The sequence below is a fragment of the Cyanistes caeruleus genome, chromosome 7 (assembly GCF_971803275.1).
Source record: "Cyanistes caeruleus chromosome 7, bCyaCae1.hap1.1, whole genome shotgun sequence".
Classification (NCBI taxonomy): domain Eukaryota; kingdom Metazoa; phylum Chordata; class Aves; order Passeriformes; family Paridae; genus Cyanistes; species Cyanistes caeruleus.
In genome coordinates, this window is record NC_141707.1 from 36,467,585 (window position 1) to 36,485,243 (window position 17,659).

The following is a 17,659-nucleotide window of genomic DNA, read 5'->3' on the forward strand; positions in this document are numbered from 1 at the left end:
GGTGAATTCTGGGTTAGAACACTCAATAGCACCAGGAATGATGGCACCCTGACAATTCTCCAGAACCAGCTGCCCACTAAGCAATCCTCCCCAAAAGCCTGCTTTCAAATGCTTTTGAACGTGTTCCTTCTGTTTTCTACTGAAATTTCATAAATTTCTTACTTGACACGTTGTTAAAAAGCCATTTGTGCAATTGAAAACAATATGCTTCACCATAAGATTTTAGACCAATGAGAACTTTCTTCATTCCCATTCTGTTAGGGGAATTCTGTGATTTCTCACTGACCTGAAAGCCAAGCCCATCATTATTAAGCCAAGCTCACAGAACTGATTCAGATCAAGTGCAGCTCTTAAAACTCCCATTCAATCCAGGTATAATAATATAATAATATAATATAATAATAATAATATAATATAATAATATAATAATATAATAATATAATAATATAAATAATATAAGTGCAAGTGAGACCAAGACCAAATATTAGCCACAATGTTGCTTAATAATACCTAAACCTGGAGATCTGCACATATCATTGAATCTTTGTTCTCCTAAGGTAATTTTATTAGATTATGTTAAAGCTAAAATTAAATTATCTAAAATATTATCTGTTTAGATAATGTTTGAAAAAACACAAAATATTACTTAATAATGACAGATTTTTTTGCTTATATCCTTCCCTGTGAATAGTAAATCTTCAGCCAAATAAAATAAATAAAATAAAATAAATAAAATAAATAAAATAAAAAAAATAAAAAAAATAAAAAAATAAAAAAATAAAATAAAATAAAATAAAATAAAATAAAATAAAATAAAATAAAATAAAATAAAATAAAATAAATAGGAATCATGTTGTACCAAGGCTCTCCATACCTTGTTTTGTGCTCACAGACACAACTGAGTCGGATCCATCAAAAAGAACACTGCCAATAACAGATAACTCAAAATCAGCCCAGAACAAGCGCTGGCTGAACTGATCAACTACGAGACCTACAAAGGAGATAAAGTTCAAATAGGAACATAAAACCTGAAAAAAAATTTCATATTTTTATGCAACTCTACATTTTTATATCATTCATATTCTTATGTACACAAAATATTGTGGCAATAAAAAGACTGGATGCCAAAAATAATAAAATATCACAGCTCCTACTTAAACCTTCCCCTTAGGGCAATCATGGTTTTTGACTTTCTTTACCTTATTGTGCCCAAGGTCAGCACCTTTTCTAACACATTCTCCTCAGCAGGTAGGGATAGAAATTCCAGGTGGGAATTAAATATAGAATTAAATCCTCTAACCTGTTCTCCCAACCAAAATCTAATATGCCAATTGCACCAGTGTGATATTGTGTTAAAAACAAGGAATTCAGGATTCATGGAGTCTTTGCACCCTGTTTCCACACATATTTAATTGTGTTACCATTTCTAGCACCAATACCTCCCATGCAGTCTTACAGAATTAAAAATCAGATTATTTTGATTACATTAGTGCTGCAAGACTTATATCAGCATATATATATATATATTTTTTCATCTGTATATGAAACAAGAAAACCAAAGACAATAAAAGGTCAATGATATTATGAAAACCCAGCCTCTAAGCGATAATTAGATCAAATAGTCCATTCTTAACAAAGATTAAATGGTTACTATGCCATTTTAGGTCATGCCAAAAACTTCAGCCTGAAGATGATACTGGAACCATAAAATAATTTAATTCTGAGCTTTTGAAGTTGCAGTGCATCTTTAATAAAAATGGGAAAAGGTATTTTTCTTCCTATTTATGTAAGTAGGTAAATCAGGAAAAATACATCAAAAGAAATTATGCATAACAACAAAAATACTCCTCTTAAGGTCATAAATTAATCAGCTACAGATAGATGAGAACAAGTGGAGAAAACCTGACTCATAGACCAATGAAATATGTTTACATTTAAAATTCCATTTAAAAAAACCCTATTTAAAAGAAACACAGGCATTCAGGTATATGGCTAAAGAGAATAATTTTGGTAAAAGTAATCACAATGTGTTAGTGCTGTGTTATACACAGGACCTGTAAGGGACATGTTTTAGAAGCAGTCCCCACTCCCCAGCTTTAAATTATTCTTTGCATTTGAATGAGAAGATTTAAGTACAAATTAATAAATAACTAACAATCTCAATGTATCTTTCATGGTGTCAGAGATAAAAGAAGTGTTTCTGTTTGTTTGATGTGTATAATACTCCTGTGATAGTCATTTCTGTGTAAATCCTGTGAAGTCAAGCCCAAGTGCTCAAACTTTCACTCCCTTTTATTTGAAATAGGAGAACCATATGTGGTAATAAATTTAAGAACTGTGTAAACAATATTAGTAAAGTCCTATTTAGGAGGAAATTATAAAGGTTTGAACTCTTTCTTTGTATTCCCTCTACATGGGCCTGTGTTAAATGTCTGATGAAAAAATTTTATAACTCCTTGGACATCTATTTTCAACCATGAATTAAAAGAAGAAAACACAGAAGGATGTTACTAAAGTATTTTCAGGCACTAAATAGAAGAAAATTCCTGTTTCTTGGGTGTTTTGTTTTTTGTTGTTTTTTTTCAGCTGAGAAACCAAAATCTTCCTGAGTTAGTGAGCACCAGGCATTTGAGAAAAATATTATGTTTACCTGTAGGCCTTTGCAGGTTCTTTTGAACCAGTATCCTTCTCAGAGTACCATCCATAGATGATTCCTCTATGTGAGAACGATCCCCAATAACTGTCCAGTACATCATCCTGGAAGTATTGAACACAAAAATTAAGCTGAATGCCTACACAGAGTCTCAAGACACTTCACTGATGCTCAATCGTTGCGAGCCTTTCAACATTCCTGGCAGAGCAGAGGTCTTGGCTTACACTCGGGTAAGCTGAACATGAAATTAAATAAACAACTTGCAAAAGTGTAGACAATTGCAAAGATAATTTTCTTTCCCTTGCCCCATTTTTTTGACTTAGCAAATGAGGGTGATGCTGAAGGGTACATACCCCTTTTTAGGATTGACAGCGATTGCGTATGGCTCTCCTGCAATGCTGGTGAGGAGCCTGGTGCAGTTGGGTCCCTTCAGCTGTCCCACATTGATGGAGTACCTCAGGCTGGTCCAGTGAGTCGTGTAGTAGCTGAACCAGTGCATTCGGGAATGATCAGTCCAGTAAATATTCCCAGCCACCCAGTCCACAGCAATGCCCCTGGGCCTTTTGAACTCTGGACACTGAAAAGAACAGATGTTGCAGTCAGGTTGGTGGAAATGGTGTTTTACAGCAGCTGCACAGCCACAGATTTGTGTCATTTTTTCAGAAGCACTGCGTTGGAAAGAGGTAAACAGCACCTGCAGGAGTTCAGCTCTGAGGGATCTGCTGACACCTCTATTCCATGCAGAAGAACAAGTCAATGCTTCAAATCTGTTTCCTCCCCACCTTAGGGAAAAGTGACTTTGGAATCAACTACTTGAGCTATTGATACTGAAGCAGATAAATGTTATGGACTGTAATTTGAAACCAAAGGAAAAGGAAGTTTGAAGCTTATAACTTCTATTTTATTCCATGCAGAACCACAGCATGGTGTTCCTTCCCAAAGCCCTCAGTGAAAGCAACGTGAGCCCATCCTCAGGAGTGATTGCCAAGGGTGGAGAAAATCACTGCAATTAAAAAACTGCATAAAATTACCTCTGTATTCATGAATATTCATCTTCACACATAAAAGAGGCTTGACTGATTATGACATCAAATTTATCAACTGAGGGATCTCCATAATTTTTTTCCTAATCTTTAAGGCTTAGCTCTAAAAGTTGGTCCTAAGGATGGGAGTTCATATTGCAAATAGAAGATCTATATGAACAAGTTTCTCTAAAGTTCACTGGAATTCCTGCAGAAATGAGTATCACCTGTAAAATAGGATTACCCAACTCTTCCCAACAGGAATGCAGTTTATCATAAAAACCTCAAGAGCAGCATGAGCTAATTTACACATACAAATGTTTGCCTACTTAGTTATAACTACATCAAGTTAAATTATGAACAAAAACCAGATATTCCTTTAAAAATGAAGCGACAAAATGCTACAAAGCCACATAACTAAAAACCAGGAAAGAAAATCCTAAAATAACTTGTTTTTTCCTCAAGTGCCAGAGTTCCCTAATACCACAAGACATTTGTAGACTACTGTCATCATAAAATAAAGGTCATTTCATTCTCTGGGTGAAATAATAGGACCACAAGGGTGAGTTTAGAGAGTTCATTGCTCGTAAACTTTTAATTCTGCAAAAATGTCATAGAAGGTGTATTTTATAGATATATAGAACCTTACTTTTCTATTTAGAGGAATAAAAAAGCAGCAAAATCAATCACTGCATTTACAAAACAATATTTCTGTAAAAACAGGGTCACACCACAGTTGATTTTTAAAGAAAGTATTTTATCATAATTGTTTGGTATGTGATGGTGCACACTTTGACTGCCTGAACTCGACTGGGATGAAATCCTCTTCTGCATCTGTCAATAAACTCTGAAGAGTTGATATTTACTATTTCCTTTAATGCTTGAATTTGAACCAGCCTTAAACGTCTTTTCACAGAAAATCAGGAGAGCTACTTAAAGCTATTCTCTGAGGAACGCTCTTGATATGCTAATTCCATGGAGCAATTTCGGTTGAGATGGATTTTTGCATTAATGTAATTACCTGAAAATGCAGGTGACTTTGTTCAAGTTTACTGTCCTGATTTACATATCAAAGTCTAGATATAAAAGTTATAATGTAACCTTTGAAAACTTACCCATTAAAAAAAAAACTTGGGTTAAAATTCAGAAATTCTCAAGCTTTTTAAAACCAAATTTCTGTGGCAATATTAAAGCAGCACTATAAAACCAATTAACCTATTGATCAGCTGCAAAAGAGGCAACAATATTTGAATATTAATGAGATAATGCTGGGAAAATAGCTGAATAGTTAAGCACAATGTGAAGCAAATGTTTCACAAATACAAATGGGAAATGTCCAAGATATATTCAAATACAGTCTGTGCATTTTCCACATTCAGATTTGTAAAAAAGCTTTGTCTGGCTTGGATCAAACATTGTCACAAGGACCTACCTGCACTGAAGAGACAGGGGAACATGGGGTATAAAGAAAAACATCATTTTTTTCAATATCTTTGAATAAAAAAGGAAGTGAATAAAAGGTATTCTCAGATAACAGTGAAAAAGGATGAGAAAATGGAAAAATATTCCAGTACGTTAGGAAAATAGTAATTCTAAGACTATTTTATCCCTATTAGTTTAAATAGGGGGACAGTGACAAATCAGCTGTGAAAATTTCAATCCCTGGGCTATGAAGATGTCTGAAGGAAGTTTATGCTCAATTTTATGGACCTCTAAGGAAGGCTTCGATCCATTAGAGAGGCTGTGGGTCAGCAAACTGCTCTTGCTGCAGAATCCATCTGCAGATTGCCCCCCAAAAGGAAAGAAAATAAATAAATGCCTTCTCAACACTAACTTCACAAGGCTTTGTACATTCGTTATTTTCCAATGAATAACTCAACAGAGACCTTTTTGTCAGGAGTATTTTAGCAGATATATATATATACCACATTTAAAAGAGAAAATCTCCAAAGTAGAATTACTCCACACCTTCAGTACAGGTATCGCTCTGCAAAACTCCAGTGACAGAGCTGACCCACTAGAGATCCTGGGCATTATTTTGTACTTCAGATCTACTTTCCATACACTCTCAACAAAATCTAGACACTTCTGCTGGCCAGGTGGAAGTGCTGGTTTTCAACCAGCCTTATAAAGACGCCACAACGGCCTTCAGGTATTTCCAGGGTCCATTGGTGCCTACATCCCGAGGCTTTTTGCCCTGCTGGTGTCAAAGGTCAGGAATGTCATTCATTTGGAGAGGAAATACTTTTGGATGGAATGTACTCAGAAGTGGTTTCAGATGTGTATGAATTATAGATGAAAGACTGGGCTACTGTTGCTACTCCTGTTCATTGTGTAAAAGCAGCCTTGTGACAGGAGGTCATCGCTGTTACCTCTCCTAAGTTTAAGGAAACATAAAACAGCCAGACAGGTGTTGTTTTTTTTTTTCAAACTGGCCAAGGAAAAACAAAAAAAAACTCTACTCTGTTATCAAATTCAATGAAGACTAAAAAACCCATAATCTGAATTTACAGCATTATAGAAACACCAATGTGAAGACCACATTGTTATCTTCAGTTCAGCAATACCATTTCCTAGGGAATTTTGTAGAAATACTTTACGCAAAACGAGTAACAACCTGCATTTATTTTATTTTCAAGCAAAGATTACTTGAAATTACCCAAGCTTATGAAAATCCACATTTCTGTTGCAAAGTCCAAACTTACATTTATGCTTATTCAAAGTAAGATACTATGCAGTTCAATAAAAATGGGAATAAATACTAATTGTTCTGATGTTTAAATATATATCATAACTTTACAAATATTATTGTTTATATGATCACTGTAGAAATTAAGTTTGAATTTAGCCTATCTCCATTTTCTCTCTTCCAAAGATTTGAAATTCATGGCTTTCTTCTTCTATAAATTATATTCTTCCCTTTTCTCTATTGAAATAAAAACATCTTGATGGTATACAGGCTTTCCAACCTTCAAATATAGTGATTACTTCTTTGTAGGAAAGTTTTTTAAATCCTACAATTGTGTTGTCTTGGAGACTCTACCAAATCTGTCAGAGTCTTAAACAGAAAGGTGTTAGTAGCCATATATATCACTGAAATAAAATCATTCTCAGGTAGACATTTTAATTTACTGAATCACCCCATGCTATTGTAGAAGAGTCAGAACAGAAAAATAAATAGAATGGAATTTGCGTGATTTAATCTTTGATTTTGATCACTTACTATCAAGCCACTGTTACTCTGCCTTCTCTCTCTGTCGTGAAGTTTTCTGTAGAAAATCCCTCCTGGATTAAACTGAGTGCTCCAAACAATCATATCCCCTTGAAAATATGCATCCATTCCAGTTATCCTTGAATTGTGTTCAATATGTGATATGTGCTGATGAGCATCACTGTAGTTGAATGGATATGCAAAACCCAGGATGTCAGTGTCATTAGCAACATAGAGAACTTGATCTTCAGAGCCTAGGGATTATTATAATGAAACAAAAATAAGGTAAATGTCAACTAATGCAAAATCAGTGTGTTTAACTCAAGTAGCTTTTTGGCGTTCAGCTGATATAATTTCTGATAAAATTATTTTCTGATTGTTGAAGACTGCAGAAACACCTACACTCTGGGAAATAAATGCAACTCTTGATATTCTGATATCAACATATCAATCTCAGTGCTCTCCAAGCAGACAGTGAGACACCCAGGACTATATTTTAAGGAGTATATAATATAAGAATTTGAACATTTTTAAGCAGTATATAAAAATACAGGGTATTTTGCATTCAGCCCATATGAATCCCATGTATTTATATGTATGCTGTCTTTAGAGGGTCCTAAATTTGTATATTTAAGGAACACAGAGCTGTCATTACACAGGTTTTTAAATTGCTCAACTGGAAATTAGAAATGGAATGATTTTATCTTTAGGGAAGGCAGTGAAGTTTTGAAATTGACTGCAACAGAACCTGTGTCTTACATCTCCTTATTTTAGATAGCCAGATACCATCTTGATCCAGATGTTGCAAAGAATATTATTCATAAGAAAATATTCTCTGATATCAATTCATTGAGTTTTGAGAAAGTTTGAAATCTGCTTGATAATTTAGAATGCATTTGGATTATTTTTATTTCCCCATTCATATCACATCTATCCATAAAGAATCAATTTAGAATGTCTGTCCAGCACACTTCCTCCTTATGAGTATGAAATATCAAACATTGTTTGTCCCTTCCTCCTGATAAATGCAAGAAAAAAGAAGAATTTGGTTAAAACAAATATCAGTGAGGGAAAGAAGGAAGCACGAACTGTGTTACAATGGAAATGAAGCTTGTGGACAACATATTCAGATTTAAGATAATGATTCCCAGATTTTTAAATTATAAGCTGTCAGAATTATGTCTGTGTTCCTATAATAACAAACTATTATCTTCAGTTAGTAATCCTGTTTGTTCCCATGTCATAATCTGATTTCTTTAGTAACAGGCAATGATGCCAAATCCTGAGAGAGTCCATGTTATGTGTGAAATACTAATGAATCATTAATATGATCTTCCCATGGCAAATTTGCTTCAAAAAATATGGACAATCTATATAACAAATGACAGTATGGTCTATTTTGATTTATACATCCTTACCTTTTGCTATGCAACTGTTATTCCTCTCCTTATAATTTTTCTCACACACACATCTGTAAGAGCCCTTTAAATTATGGCAGTGTTGGGAGCAGACACCAAATATCATGCACTCATTGATATCTAGGAAGAAAAAAAATTGCAATTTATTTGCACATAGTTTAATACACTATTATTTAACATGTCCATCCAGTCATGCAACAAAGGGAATCATACATGATTTATACAATCATGAACAAAGGGAACTCATAAACATTTTCCTGCTGACCACTATGGCATCATACATATTAAAACTGCATTTCCTAAGGAATTTCACTTTCTATCTGTTTACCTTGATTTCAGTTTTGTATTATGCATCTTCATTATTTTAAGCATCTCAAAATATTCTCATATGACAGCCTTAACACAAATCTTAAATAATCTACTAGACCTTACAAAAATCCATTTACTCCTTAAATTATTTAATAACCTGAGTTGAACCTTTTTACATTCACAACTAATGTTAAATCTTTGAGAACCTCTCAAGACAAAATGTATGAATCTACATTTTGTAAATCCTTTCTGTTTCTTTTTTTAATTTTATTTCTTAATCCCATAGCTATCAAACAGCTTTTACACTGTGGAAAAAAAACCAAAACCAAACATGATATGTATCTCCTTCTCCAGCACAGAAAATTGACTACAGAATTGAGTTTTAATACTTAACTACAAGGGAAGATGGAAAATATCTTTACCTTCACATTGTCTATTCCTTCTGTTTCTCTGAAATCCAGGTTTACACTGACACAAAAGGGATGATTTTGTTTGATTACAGAATGCATCATCTCCACAAGGATTCACATTATCTTCACATGTATATTCAGCAACACCTAAACAGAAACAAAATGTCTAAAAAATCCCTGATAGATTTGTTTAAAGTGTTAAAAATGAGACCTAAAGTAACAACAACAAATAAAAAATTCATCTTTCCATTTAAAGAGGATCAGGAAATTTTTAACAAATAAATGACATTACAGCATTTATCTACATCTACATAATTTAATGTATATTTTTTTATGCAATGACAGTATTTAACCGAGATACATTTTCCACAAGAGATTTAACACTGAAATTTTTATTGTTGCAATTATAAAACAAAATACAATCAACTTGTATTTAAATTTTGTGAAGAACTTGTAACTACACCAAGGATCCTCCACAACTTGAGTTGCTATACAATTTGCCTTTCTCTTGTGGTACAGAATTCCATCCCTTTTTAACCAAAAGAAGGAACTACATTAAACTGAGTTCTGTATTGTTCAATAGGTCTTGCACAGATGAATGTCTGGGTTAATTGTTTCTTTTCTGCTACAATCAAGAACACATTTTGCCAGCCCCACTCACTTATTTTGCAGTCTTGCTCATCTGAGCCATCTCCGCAGTCATCAAACCAATCGCACTGCAGCTCCATGGGAATGCATTTCTTGTCATTGCAAGCAAACTCATCTTTTTTACACGGTCTGGCTTTATATGTGATTTTATCTACATAATTACAGGTTAATAGGAGAAAAATAAATCAGTATTTAAGAGTCTCCGATTATTTTAGACACATACAAATAGGAATGACCACGAAGCATCAAGCAACTGGAAATTATTTCAAGTTTAATTTCTTTCAGTTTCAAATACTGATCTGCTAACCTCCAGTTAAGCTTTACTGAAGAACAAGCAGATGTGTGTAACAAAGTTTGCCTTCAAGGTGTTTTCTCTGATCTGAATGCCTTGAAAGGTAATATCACCTACCACAGTGATCTTCATCCGAGTTATCACCACAGTCATCGACCTCATTGCAAATCTGCTCAGGCCGCAGACAAACCCTGTTGTTTCTACATCTGTACGGCCTTGTTGGAGGGCAGGGAAACTTTGCTGCACAGCAAAGAAAAGAATCAGCTTGTACCCAGCTGTTAATCCTTTTTTAACAGCACATCAAAGCCAGATACTTTGGATGCAATCAGATATATATTTATATATATACACACACACACACACAACTGTATACTTTGGATACAGGTGACAATATAAGTTCTTCATGGAGAGGTTTTTTTTGTGTTAAGGATGATTTATAGCTTTTTTTTGGGAACCAGTAAATATGGCAGAAAAAAGGCAATAGAAGTAGGAAGTGTAATGATGCTCAATATTACATCATACAAGTTACTTTTTCCTCCCCCTGTGGGTTTCCTACAGAGAAGCTTCATTATTTCTCAAGAAATAGCAAATACCAAATATCTGAAATTGCATGGAAAGCAATAACAAAAGAAAACTATATCCCATAATTCAAGCTTATCTTCTAAAAGCAGAACAAAATTTGAGACACACATGCCTTTATATATTTGTGTGTCTTAAATGCCATTCTTGCTTTATTATACAAAAAACTCTGAAAAATATAATGCCATACCACACATTTCAGCAACTTCATCAGAGTTATCTCCACAGTCATCCTCACCATCACAAACCCAAAAATGTAGTTTGCAGAGGGAATTGTTGCACAAAAATTCATCAGCTCTACATATATTTCCCCCTGGGAAGATGAAAAGACGACAGAAAAAAAAAAAAAGGCAGGAAAACAAAAAGACAAAAGAATGTCAGCTTTTATAAAACCACTACAACCACTTATCACATCCTATTTGCAGAGTAACACAGGTAGCATAACTGAATTTACAGATCCCAAAGGAACAGGTTGGAGAGGCAGAGGAATACTCATTCAAAAATCTCTTCCTTGAGCAAACACTTGTTGTTCCTGACTGCTAGCTGGGAATTTCCAAACACAGTGACCAAACAAGTGACCAGCTGGGCACGTTCCATTTGCATTTAGCCAGGAGATGTTTAAACTCCCTGTCCGTGACTCTCTTTGGTGATGGAGACTCTCTGCAAAGGCCTGGCTGGCACATCAGTAATTTCAGCTATCAGAGAATAAAATAAACAGAAATAGGGCTAAATATGTGAAAAGCCACTTCAGGTTTGTTTCTGATGAATGTCTGATCCTCTGCTTATTCCTACTCCATTCTCTGAGTTACATGTCAGAGAAAAAGTGATTGCAGCCCATCAGCCATGAGGCAGCACCTTTTTCTTCTCCTGAGGAGCAACAGGTTTGGTCAGGCTTGGAAAATCCCCAGCACCTCGAAATGCTGTATCTAGGAAAGGTCCAGCACAGAACAGATAAAATTAAGTGACCTCTGACAGGATCTTCCTGTCTGTAACTTTTGAAATGCCTCATCAGGATATTTATTGAACACAGAAAGCTGAAGGAATAAAATCTTCCATGTACCCTCAGGATGTATTGAACTCAGAATCATCTAACAAAATGCAACATAGAGTGAGGAAAAATGTTTTAGGGCAGAGTGCTCGCCAGCTTTAAAAATGGTTTCAAGATGGATTCAGTTTTAATGTGTGTCGCGATAAGAAAGAATTTGTTTCCCAATTATGACTAAATTTTAACACTACCAATCAACAAAGTTATGGAAAGATCTTGCAATTAATTTCCTATAAAACACATTTTTTTGGGTGAGTGGATTTTCAGTTTCCTGAGAGGGGTGAAGTATAAAAGAAATAAAGCTGTATGCCTGCAGGGAAGGAAACAAAGAAATTTTATATGATAATGCCAAAACTCTCACTGTGGCTTACCTCAATGCATTACACCCACTCTAAGAGCTAGATCAGGCTTCAGTGTCTTTTTACTTGTTCACTCAGTGCCCTGTTCACACCTCATTAAAATCAACAGAAGGCTTTCTTTTGCTATAAAGGTTAAGAATGGCTGAACTTTTTTCCCCCCCAAAAAACTAATTTCCATGAAATGCCCATTGCATAAAAGGATGTTGAACTCTCACACTCTGCTACCAGGTATAATTCACTCCCATGGCAAATATAACTTATGAACATTAACAGAAATATCCTGCATAATTATCCAAGGAAAATATATAAAATTCAAGTACTCTTCATGATGAAAGGCATGAATCCAAATAATAGTGTGTGTAATCACAATATAACCATCATTCTAGTTGTTTAATAAGATTGAAGAGAGTTATTTTTGTAAACATGCACAGTGGGCCACAGATAAATATTGGATAAATATGGATATTATTTTAGAATGCCATAGAATAAAACTCCATTTGTGTTTGCTGTATTTCCAAAGATGAAAAAAATTAGTTATCTGTGAGATAAACTGGCATTTGATTCATGTGATTGCTCTGCCTGTCATAATTCCTTTATAAAATAGATTTCTGCAACAGAATCATAATTGTGACATAAATACAAAGTATGATAGCAATAACCAACTAGGAATAGGCTTCTTATTGTATTATAAGCAATTTGTGGTTCACAGAGGCTCCATTACGCTACCCAAAGAATAATGTGGGCATCAGATAAAATAAGTGTGTTACTATTTACTTACACTTCATTGGGTTTTAAAGAGATACAGCCCAGATATTTTAAAAGCAGTTTTAAAATGGACTAGATAGTTGGGTTCTTTTGTTTTATCGCTTATTTATTTTTTTATTTTTAACTTTGTTTTCTGTCTTGCACCTAAACATCTCTGTAATATTCTTCATATTTTATGAATTTTCTGGTCTCTCCTTCAAACTTAATCATCCCCACATTATGTCTTTTTTTTTTTCCTTTTTCTTTAGTCTTAAGTATTGTGTAGTAGACTTAAAGAAAATTTTACTGTATTTGCCTCATAGCTGATTATTATCACATAAAACTGTACATCATTATGCTTTGAATTTATGCACAGAACACATGACTGTAGATGGGATAGAGCTACCCACTTTAAAGAAAAAGAAAGAAGAAAAATCCAGGAAAAAACCCAAGAAGACATCAACTAAAATTATTTAGGAAAAAAAACTTCTTTGATTTAGAGGAGGGGCTGGTGAGAAATGTGAAGCTCAAGGTCAGCCTGGATTTCAGTGACCACAGAATGGGGGAGTTCAAGACTCTTAGGGCTGCAAGGAGGGTGCAGAACAACTCCCTACACTTTGGCTTCTCCAGGATCTGCTTGGGAAAGCCCTGGAGGGAAGAGGGGCCCAGAAGAGCCTGGTTGGTGTCCAAACATCACCTCATCCATGCCCAGGAGTGATCTATCCCAACAAAGAGGAAGTGCCAGAAGGACTCTGTGGATGAGCAAGTTGCTCCTGGACAAACACAAAAAAGAAGGGGAAGCAATGGCACAGGTTGCCCAGAGAAGCTCATCCAGAGCTCATCCCTGGAAGTGTCCAAGGCCAGGTTGGACAGGGCTTGGAGCAATCTCGGACAGTGGAACGTGTCCCTGTCCATGGCAGAGGGTTGGAACTGAATAAATTTTAAGGTGTCTTCCAATCCAAAGTGTTCTATGATTCTCTGAAAGAAACAGAAACCCGGGCTCTGAAGATGACTTATTTAGCAACTGTTCGTTATATTGCACAGCTGTGTAATTTATTGTGCATGGCTTCGTAATTTATTGTGGCCTATAAAAGTTAAAATTAACCAGATTTACTGCTGATTTCCTTGATGAAAAAGAATATGCTTCCAGTAACAACATGACCTTTTCATCACTGGGGAGGGAAACAGAAAGGAGAAACAAGTCATAAACAACCTAAGTTTTGCTTATTCCTGCAAATCACTTGTTGAGCTGCTGTACTCTGTCAGAAGAGGTCACAGAACTTTCCTTTCTCCACTCATCATGGCAAGGGCACCACTTACTTGCAATGTTTAAAAAACACCAATAAACTTTTTTAGAGAAGTGTCTCTTGCCTTGGTCACAGTTTTCTTCGTCACTGCCATCCACACAGTCATGGATCCCATCACAAAGCCATCGCACAGGGATACAGTAGGCCTTGTTTTTGCACCGAAATTGATCTTCTTTACATTCTGTTACACAATCCATCTGTGTGAACACAGACATGAGCTGTGGATTAATGAATGAGAGCAACAACCACTTGTCTATGCTGCCAGGGGCGAGCAGTCCCTGATGGAAACCACCCCAGAGCAAGGCTTGGGGCTTGACTTGGAGAAAACAAATTTCTGCACTCCAAAACCTGTCCCCAGAGCACAGAAACATTCAACCATGGGGCTAAGTTATCATCTGACAGTACTCAAAGGATGCAAAAAAAAACTATTTGCCCTTTCAATTATTTCAAGGCCTAAAAAATAACCAAAAAAACACATCAGGAAAAGAACCAAATCACCAGAAATGTGTCAGGTACCTCATCAGATCCATCTGCACAGTCCAAGTCCCCGTTGCATTTCAAAGATGCGGAAATGCAGCCTCCGCTTGCACACACGTACTCACTTGAAGAGCAGGTTGGAGATGCTGGTTACAAACACATATTTTAGCATGAAGAAAAAGACAATTAAGGAATAAATTGATTTTTAATTAAAGTTTTCTTCTGGTTAATCTAGTGAGCAAACTTGTGTCTAAGCACTTTTGTAAGCTAAAATAAAATATTTGAAAAATATGAATTGTGGGATCCTAAATTAATTGTATAACAATAGTGAAGAGGTATTTGTGTTTTTTCACTTAGAAATTTTAATTTTGTTTTCTCCTTATGCTTGGTAATGAAGGCAACTACACACATGCATATATTCATAGAATGAGTATATTTTAAAAATTTCATTCCTTAAAATGGGCTTATAATTTAGGTAAACGTAGCTAATTTATAATTGAATAAACTAAATTTTTAGGGAACCATCTTTTTGGAAAGTATACATTATTACAATTAAAATATATAACTATTTAGCAGGACATTTTAATATGAAGGTGGATGATTTTTGTTGTGCTGTAAAGCAGGAGACTTTTGTCATAGAAACCTACGTAATTTATCAGTTACATCTAACTTGCAAAAAAATTAGGAAAGTTCCTGCAAAAATAAACAACTGTATTTTCCAAGAAATCAAAAATATAAAAAAATAACAACAATAATAATTTAGTAGACAAAATCTTTGCATAAGGACTATTAAACTTTGAATAAATGTCATAAAGCAAAATATTTCAGGACCCACCAAGATTTACTGGCATTTTTAAAACATAATTTTCTATGTTGAGTATTAATCATCAAATTACAATTCAAAATAATTAAATTAAATTCCTATTCCCCAACAAGCTTCCCACTGCAGATTTCTACATAAGCAGAGTTTTCAGCACACCAGTAGGAAGGCACAATGATGCAAACTCAAAACATGTAGTATTTCAGATTATTTTACGCTTTCTCGCTACTACTAATGACCAAGAAATCTTGATTTGATGATTTATATTCTTCCTTCACTCTGATTTATTCCTGGCTTCATTTTATATTTCAGCATTATTTAAAACAATACCTGGTTCACAATTTTTCTCGTCATCCCCAAGTTTGCAGTCCTCGTGACCGTCACATTTCCATTTTGCTGAGATGCACTGGCCATTGGAGCACTGGAACTGGTCCCGAGAACAGCCTGTTTCACAATACCTCTGGTACAAAGGAAACAACCAATAAACAAGATCAAGGGTTTAATAGAAACACTGGTAAATATGCAGCTGGTAACACAAGTTACAGCCCATAATGTTACATTATGCTATGGAATAATTAGAGTCTTGTGAAATGAAATATATCTGTGGATATGATTAAAAATGGTGGCTCACACCCTCCAAATAGCTGGGAAACACCTGAGGTCTCATATTGACAGGAAAGGAGAAGGAAAAAAAGGAAAAAAAAGGGAACAGGAAACAAGCAAAGTATTACCCAGTGACCTTCTGATACACAACAGTTTTCATTGTTCTCTTAAAAAAAATCTCTCAAACCAAACCAGTGCTATGTGTGAAAAGAATGGTTTCCCAACCAGGAAACTAAAAATTTCCAGGATGGGAAGAGGTTCAGATCATTGCTGGGACAAGAAGATGTAGGATACTCTTAAACTTGATTTATTTGCATGTCCTCCTTTTAGAATAATTATATCAAGAGGTTTGGTTTTAATTTAGTAATGATATTTGCATACATGGATTCATGTGCAGAGTTCCCACTGCTGCCTTTTAGGAAATTTCTTTGCAGGAATCTATTCTGCAAAAATATAAAAGAAAATAAAATTCTCTGAAGAAATGCTTTTTCTGGAAGATGCCTACCTCATCTGAACCATCTGCACAGTCATAGTCTCCATCACACCAGAATCTTGCTGAAACACAGTCTCCATTTGCACACAGAAAGTCTTTCAAAGTGCATGTTTGAGGCTCTGAAGAAAGAAAAGAAACAATCCTAGGTTTATTAGAATTTCCTTTAAATATGTTACATGCAACCCCCCCATTGATCAGTGAATCTGAAGAACTCAAAACAATTAGCTTGTAAATGATAAGGAGTGGTTTTCTGTGGGATTTCATTTCACAACATCTTCTAACTAAATTTCATTTACATATGGGAAGATAGTAATGAAAATACTTCCATTACATCTGCTTTGCAAAAATAACATGATGTTGAGTATATATATTTTATGAATTTCAACACATGTATGTCACTACAGTGTTTGTGAGAGATGTACCAGAGACCAGAAATACATTTGGCATTGTCAACATACAATGTAATTAGAACTAGGCAGTTTTCTGACTTTTACATCACACAGCAGCACATCATTTATCACATACCTTTTATTTAGTGTGTGTGTGTGTCTAGTAAGCTTCCCTTGCGCTCAGCACTCAAGGGAATGGCAAATGGAACACAAAAGTTCAGTGTTTCAAATAAAAATAAATACTGCTGAGACAGAAACATTGGCAAGGGGGACTTCTGTGGAAGATTCCCACAGGAGAACATCATGTGCTTTCCTCCTGTAATGAGGACCACTACAAAAGGAATTTTCTGGATGCTGGAGCATGAGACTAAACAAAGGTAGAGAGGTTTGGGGGATTTAGGAGAAGTTAAGCAAGACTCTATATGCAATTTAGATCTGCCAGTCACAGGGCTTGGGGGAAAAAAGGACTTAAAAGGCAAACAAGGATTATTTGTGGGATTATTTCTACCACAGTACAATGCATTATGTAAATAATGTAAAATCAAGAATAAGGATTAATTAGTAAAAATTTCAGCAGAGAGACGGGAAACAGCAAACTACAGTGATTAAACCAAAGGAAAAAGGGTGAAACAAACCCAGGGGAGAGAAAGAGCAGACAGCAACAATGGACAGTAGGAACGGACGGCAATAAATTGAGTAATGCTGAAGGGTCCTTTAGTGAGTTAAGGAAGGTGAAAGCATAAATGCTTTTGTAAAATGTACCACAGTGATAAAAAAAACCACAAAATCACAGACCTCAAACTGAGAAAAATTTGGTAAATACCAGCATGAGAATACACCAGACATAAGTTACATTAATATAACATAAACTGGACTTCAG

The 17,659-nt window shown here is 35.1% G+C and overlaps 1 protein-coding gene across 2 annotated transcripts in view; it reads right to left on the reverse strand.

The window, feature by feature from the left end:
* LRP1B (LDL receptor related protein 1B) overlaps window positions 1-17,659 on the reverse strand; it is a 623,130-nt gene that overhangs the window by 44,243 nt on the left and 561,228 nt on the right. For both annotated transcript variants that reach the window (XM_086896592.1, XM_086896593.1), the window contains exons 68-80: window positions 16,403-16,509; window positions 15,625-15,754; window positions 14,514-14,620; window positions 14,062-14,194; window positions 10,733-10,855; window positions 10,081-10,203; window positions 9,685-9,822; window positions 9,036-9,170; window positions 8,305-8,424; window positions 6,899-7,140; window positions 3,007-3,230; window positions 2,651-2,757; window positions 875-991 (exon numbers count right to left, since the gene is read on the reverse strand). In XM_086896592.1, coding sequence (XP_086752718.1) covers window positions 875-991; window positions 2,651-2,757; window positions 3,007-3,230; window positions 6,899-7,140; window positions 8,305-8,424; window positions 9,036-9,170; window positions 9,685-9,822; window positions 10,081-10,203; window positions 10,733-10,855; window positions 14,062-14,194; window positions 14,514-14,620; window positions 15,625-15,754; window positions 16,403-16,509 — 1,806 coding nt within the window. The remainder of the gene's footprint in view (window positions 1-874; window positions 992-2,650; window positions 2,758-3,006; window positions 3,231-6,898; window positions 7,141-8,304; window positions 8,425-9,035; window positions 9,171-9,684; window positions 9,823-10,080; window positions 10,204-10,732; window positions 10,856-14,061; window positions 14,195-14,513; window positions 14,621-15,624; window positions 15,755-16,402; window positions 16,510-17,659) is intronic.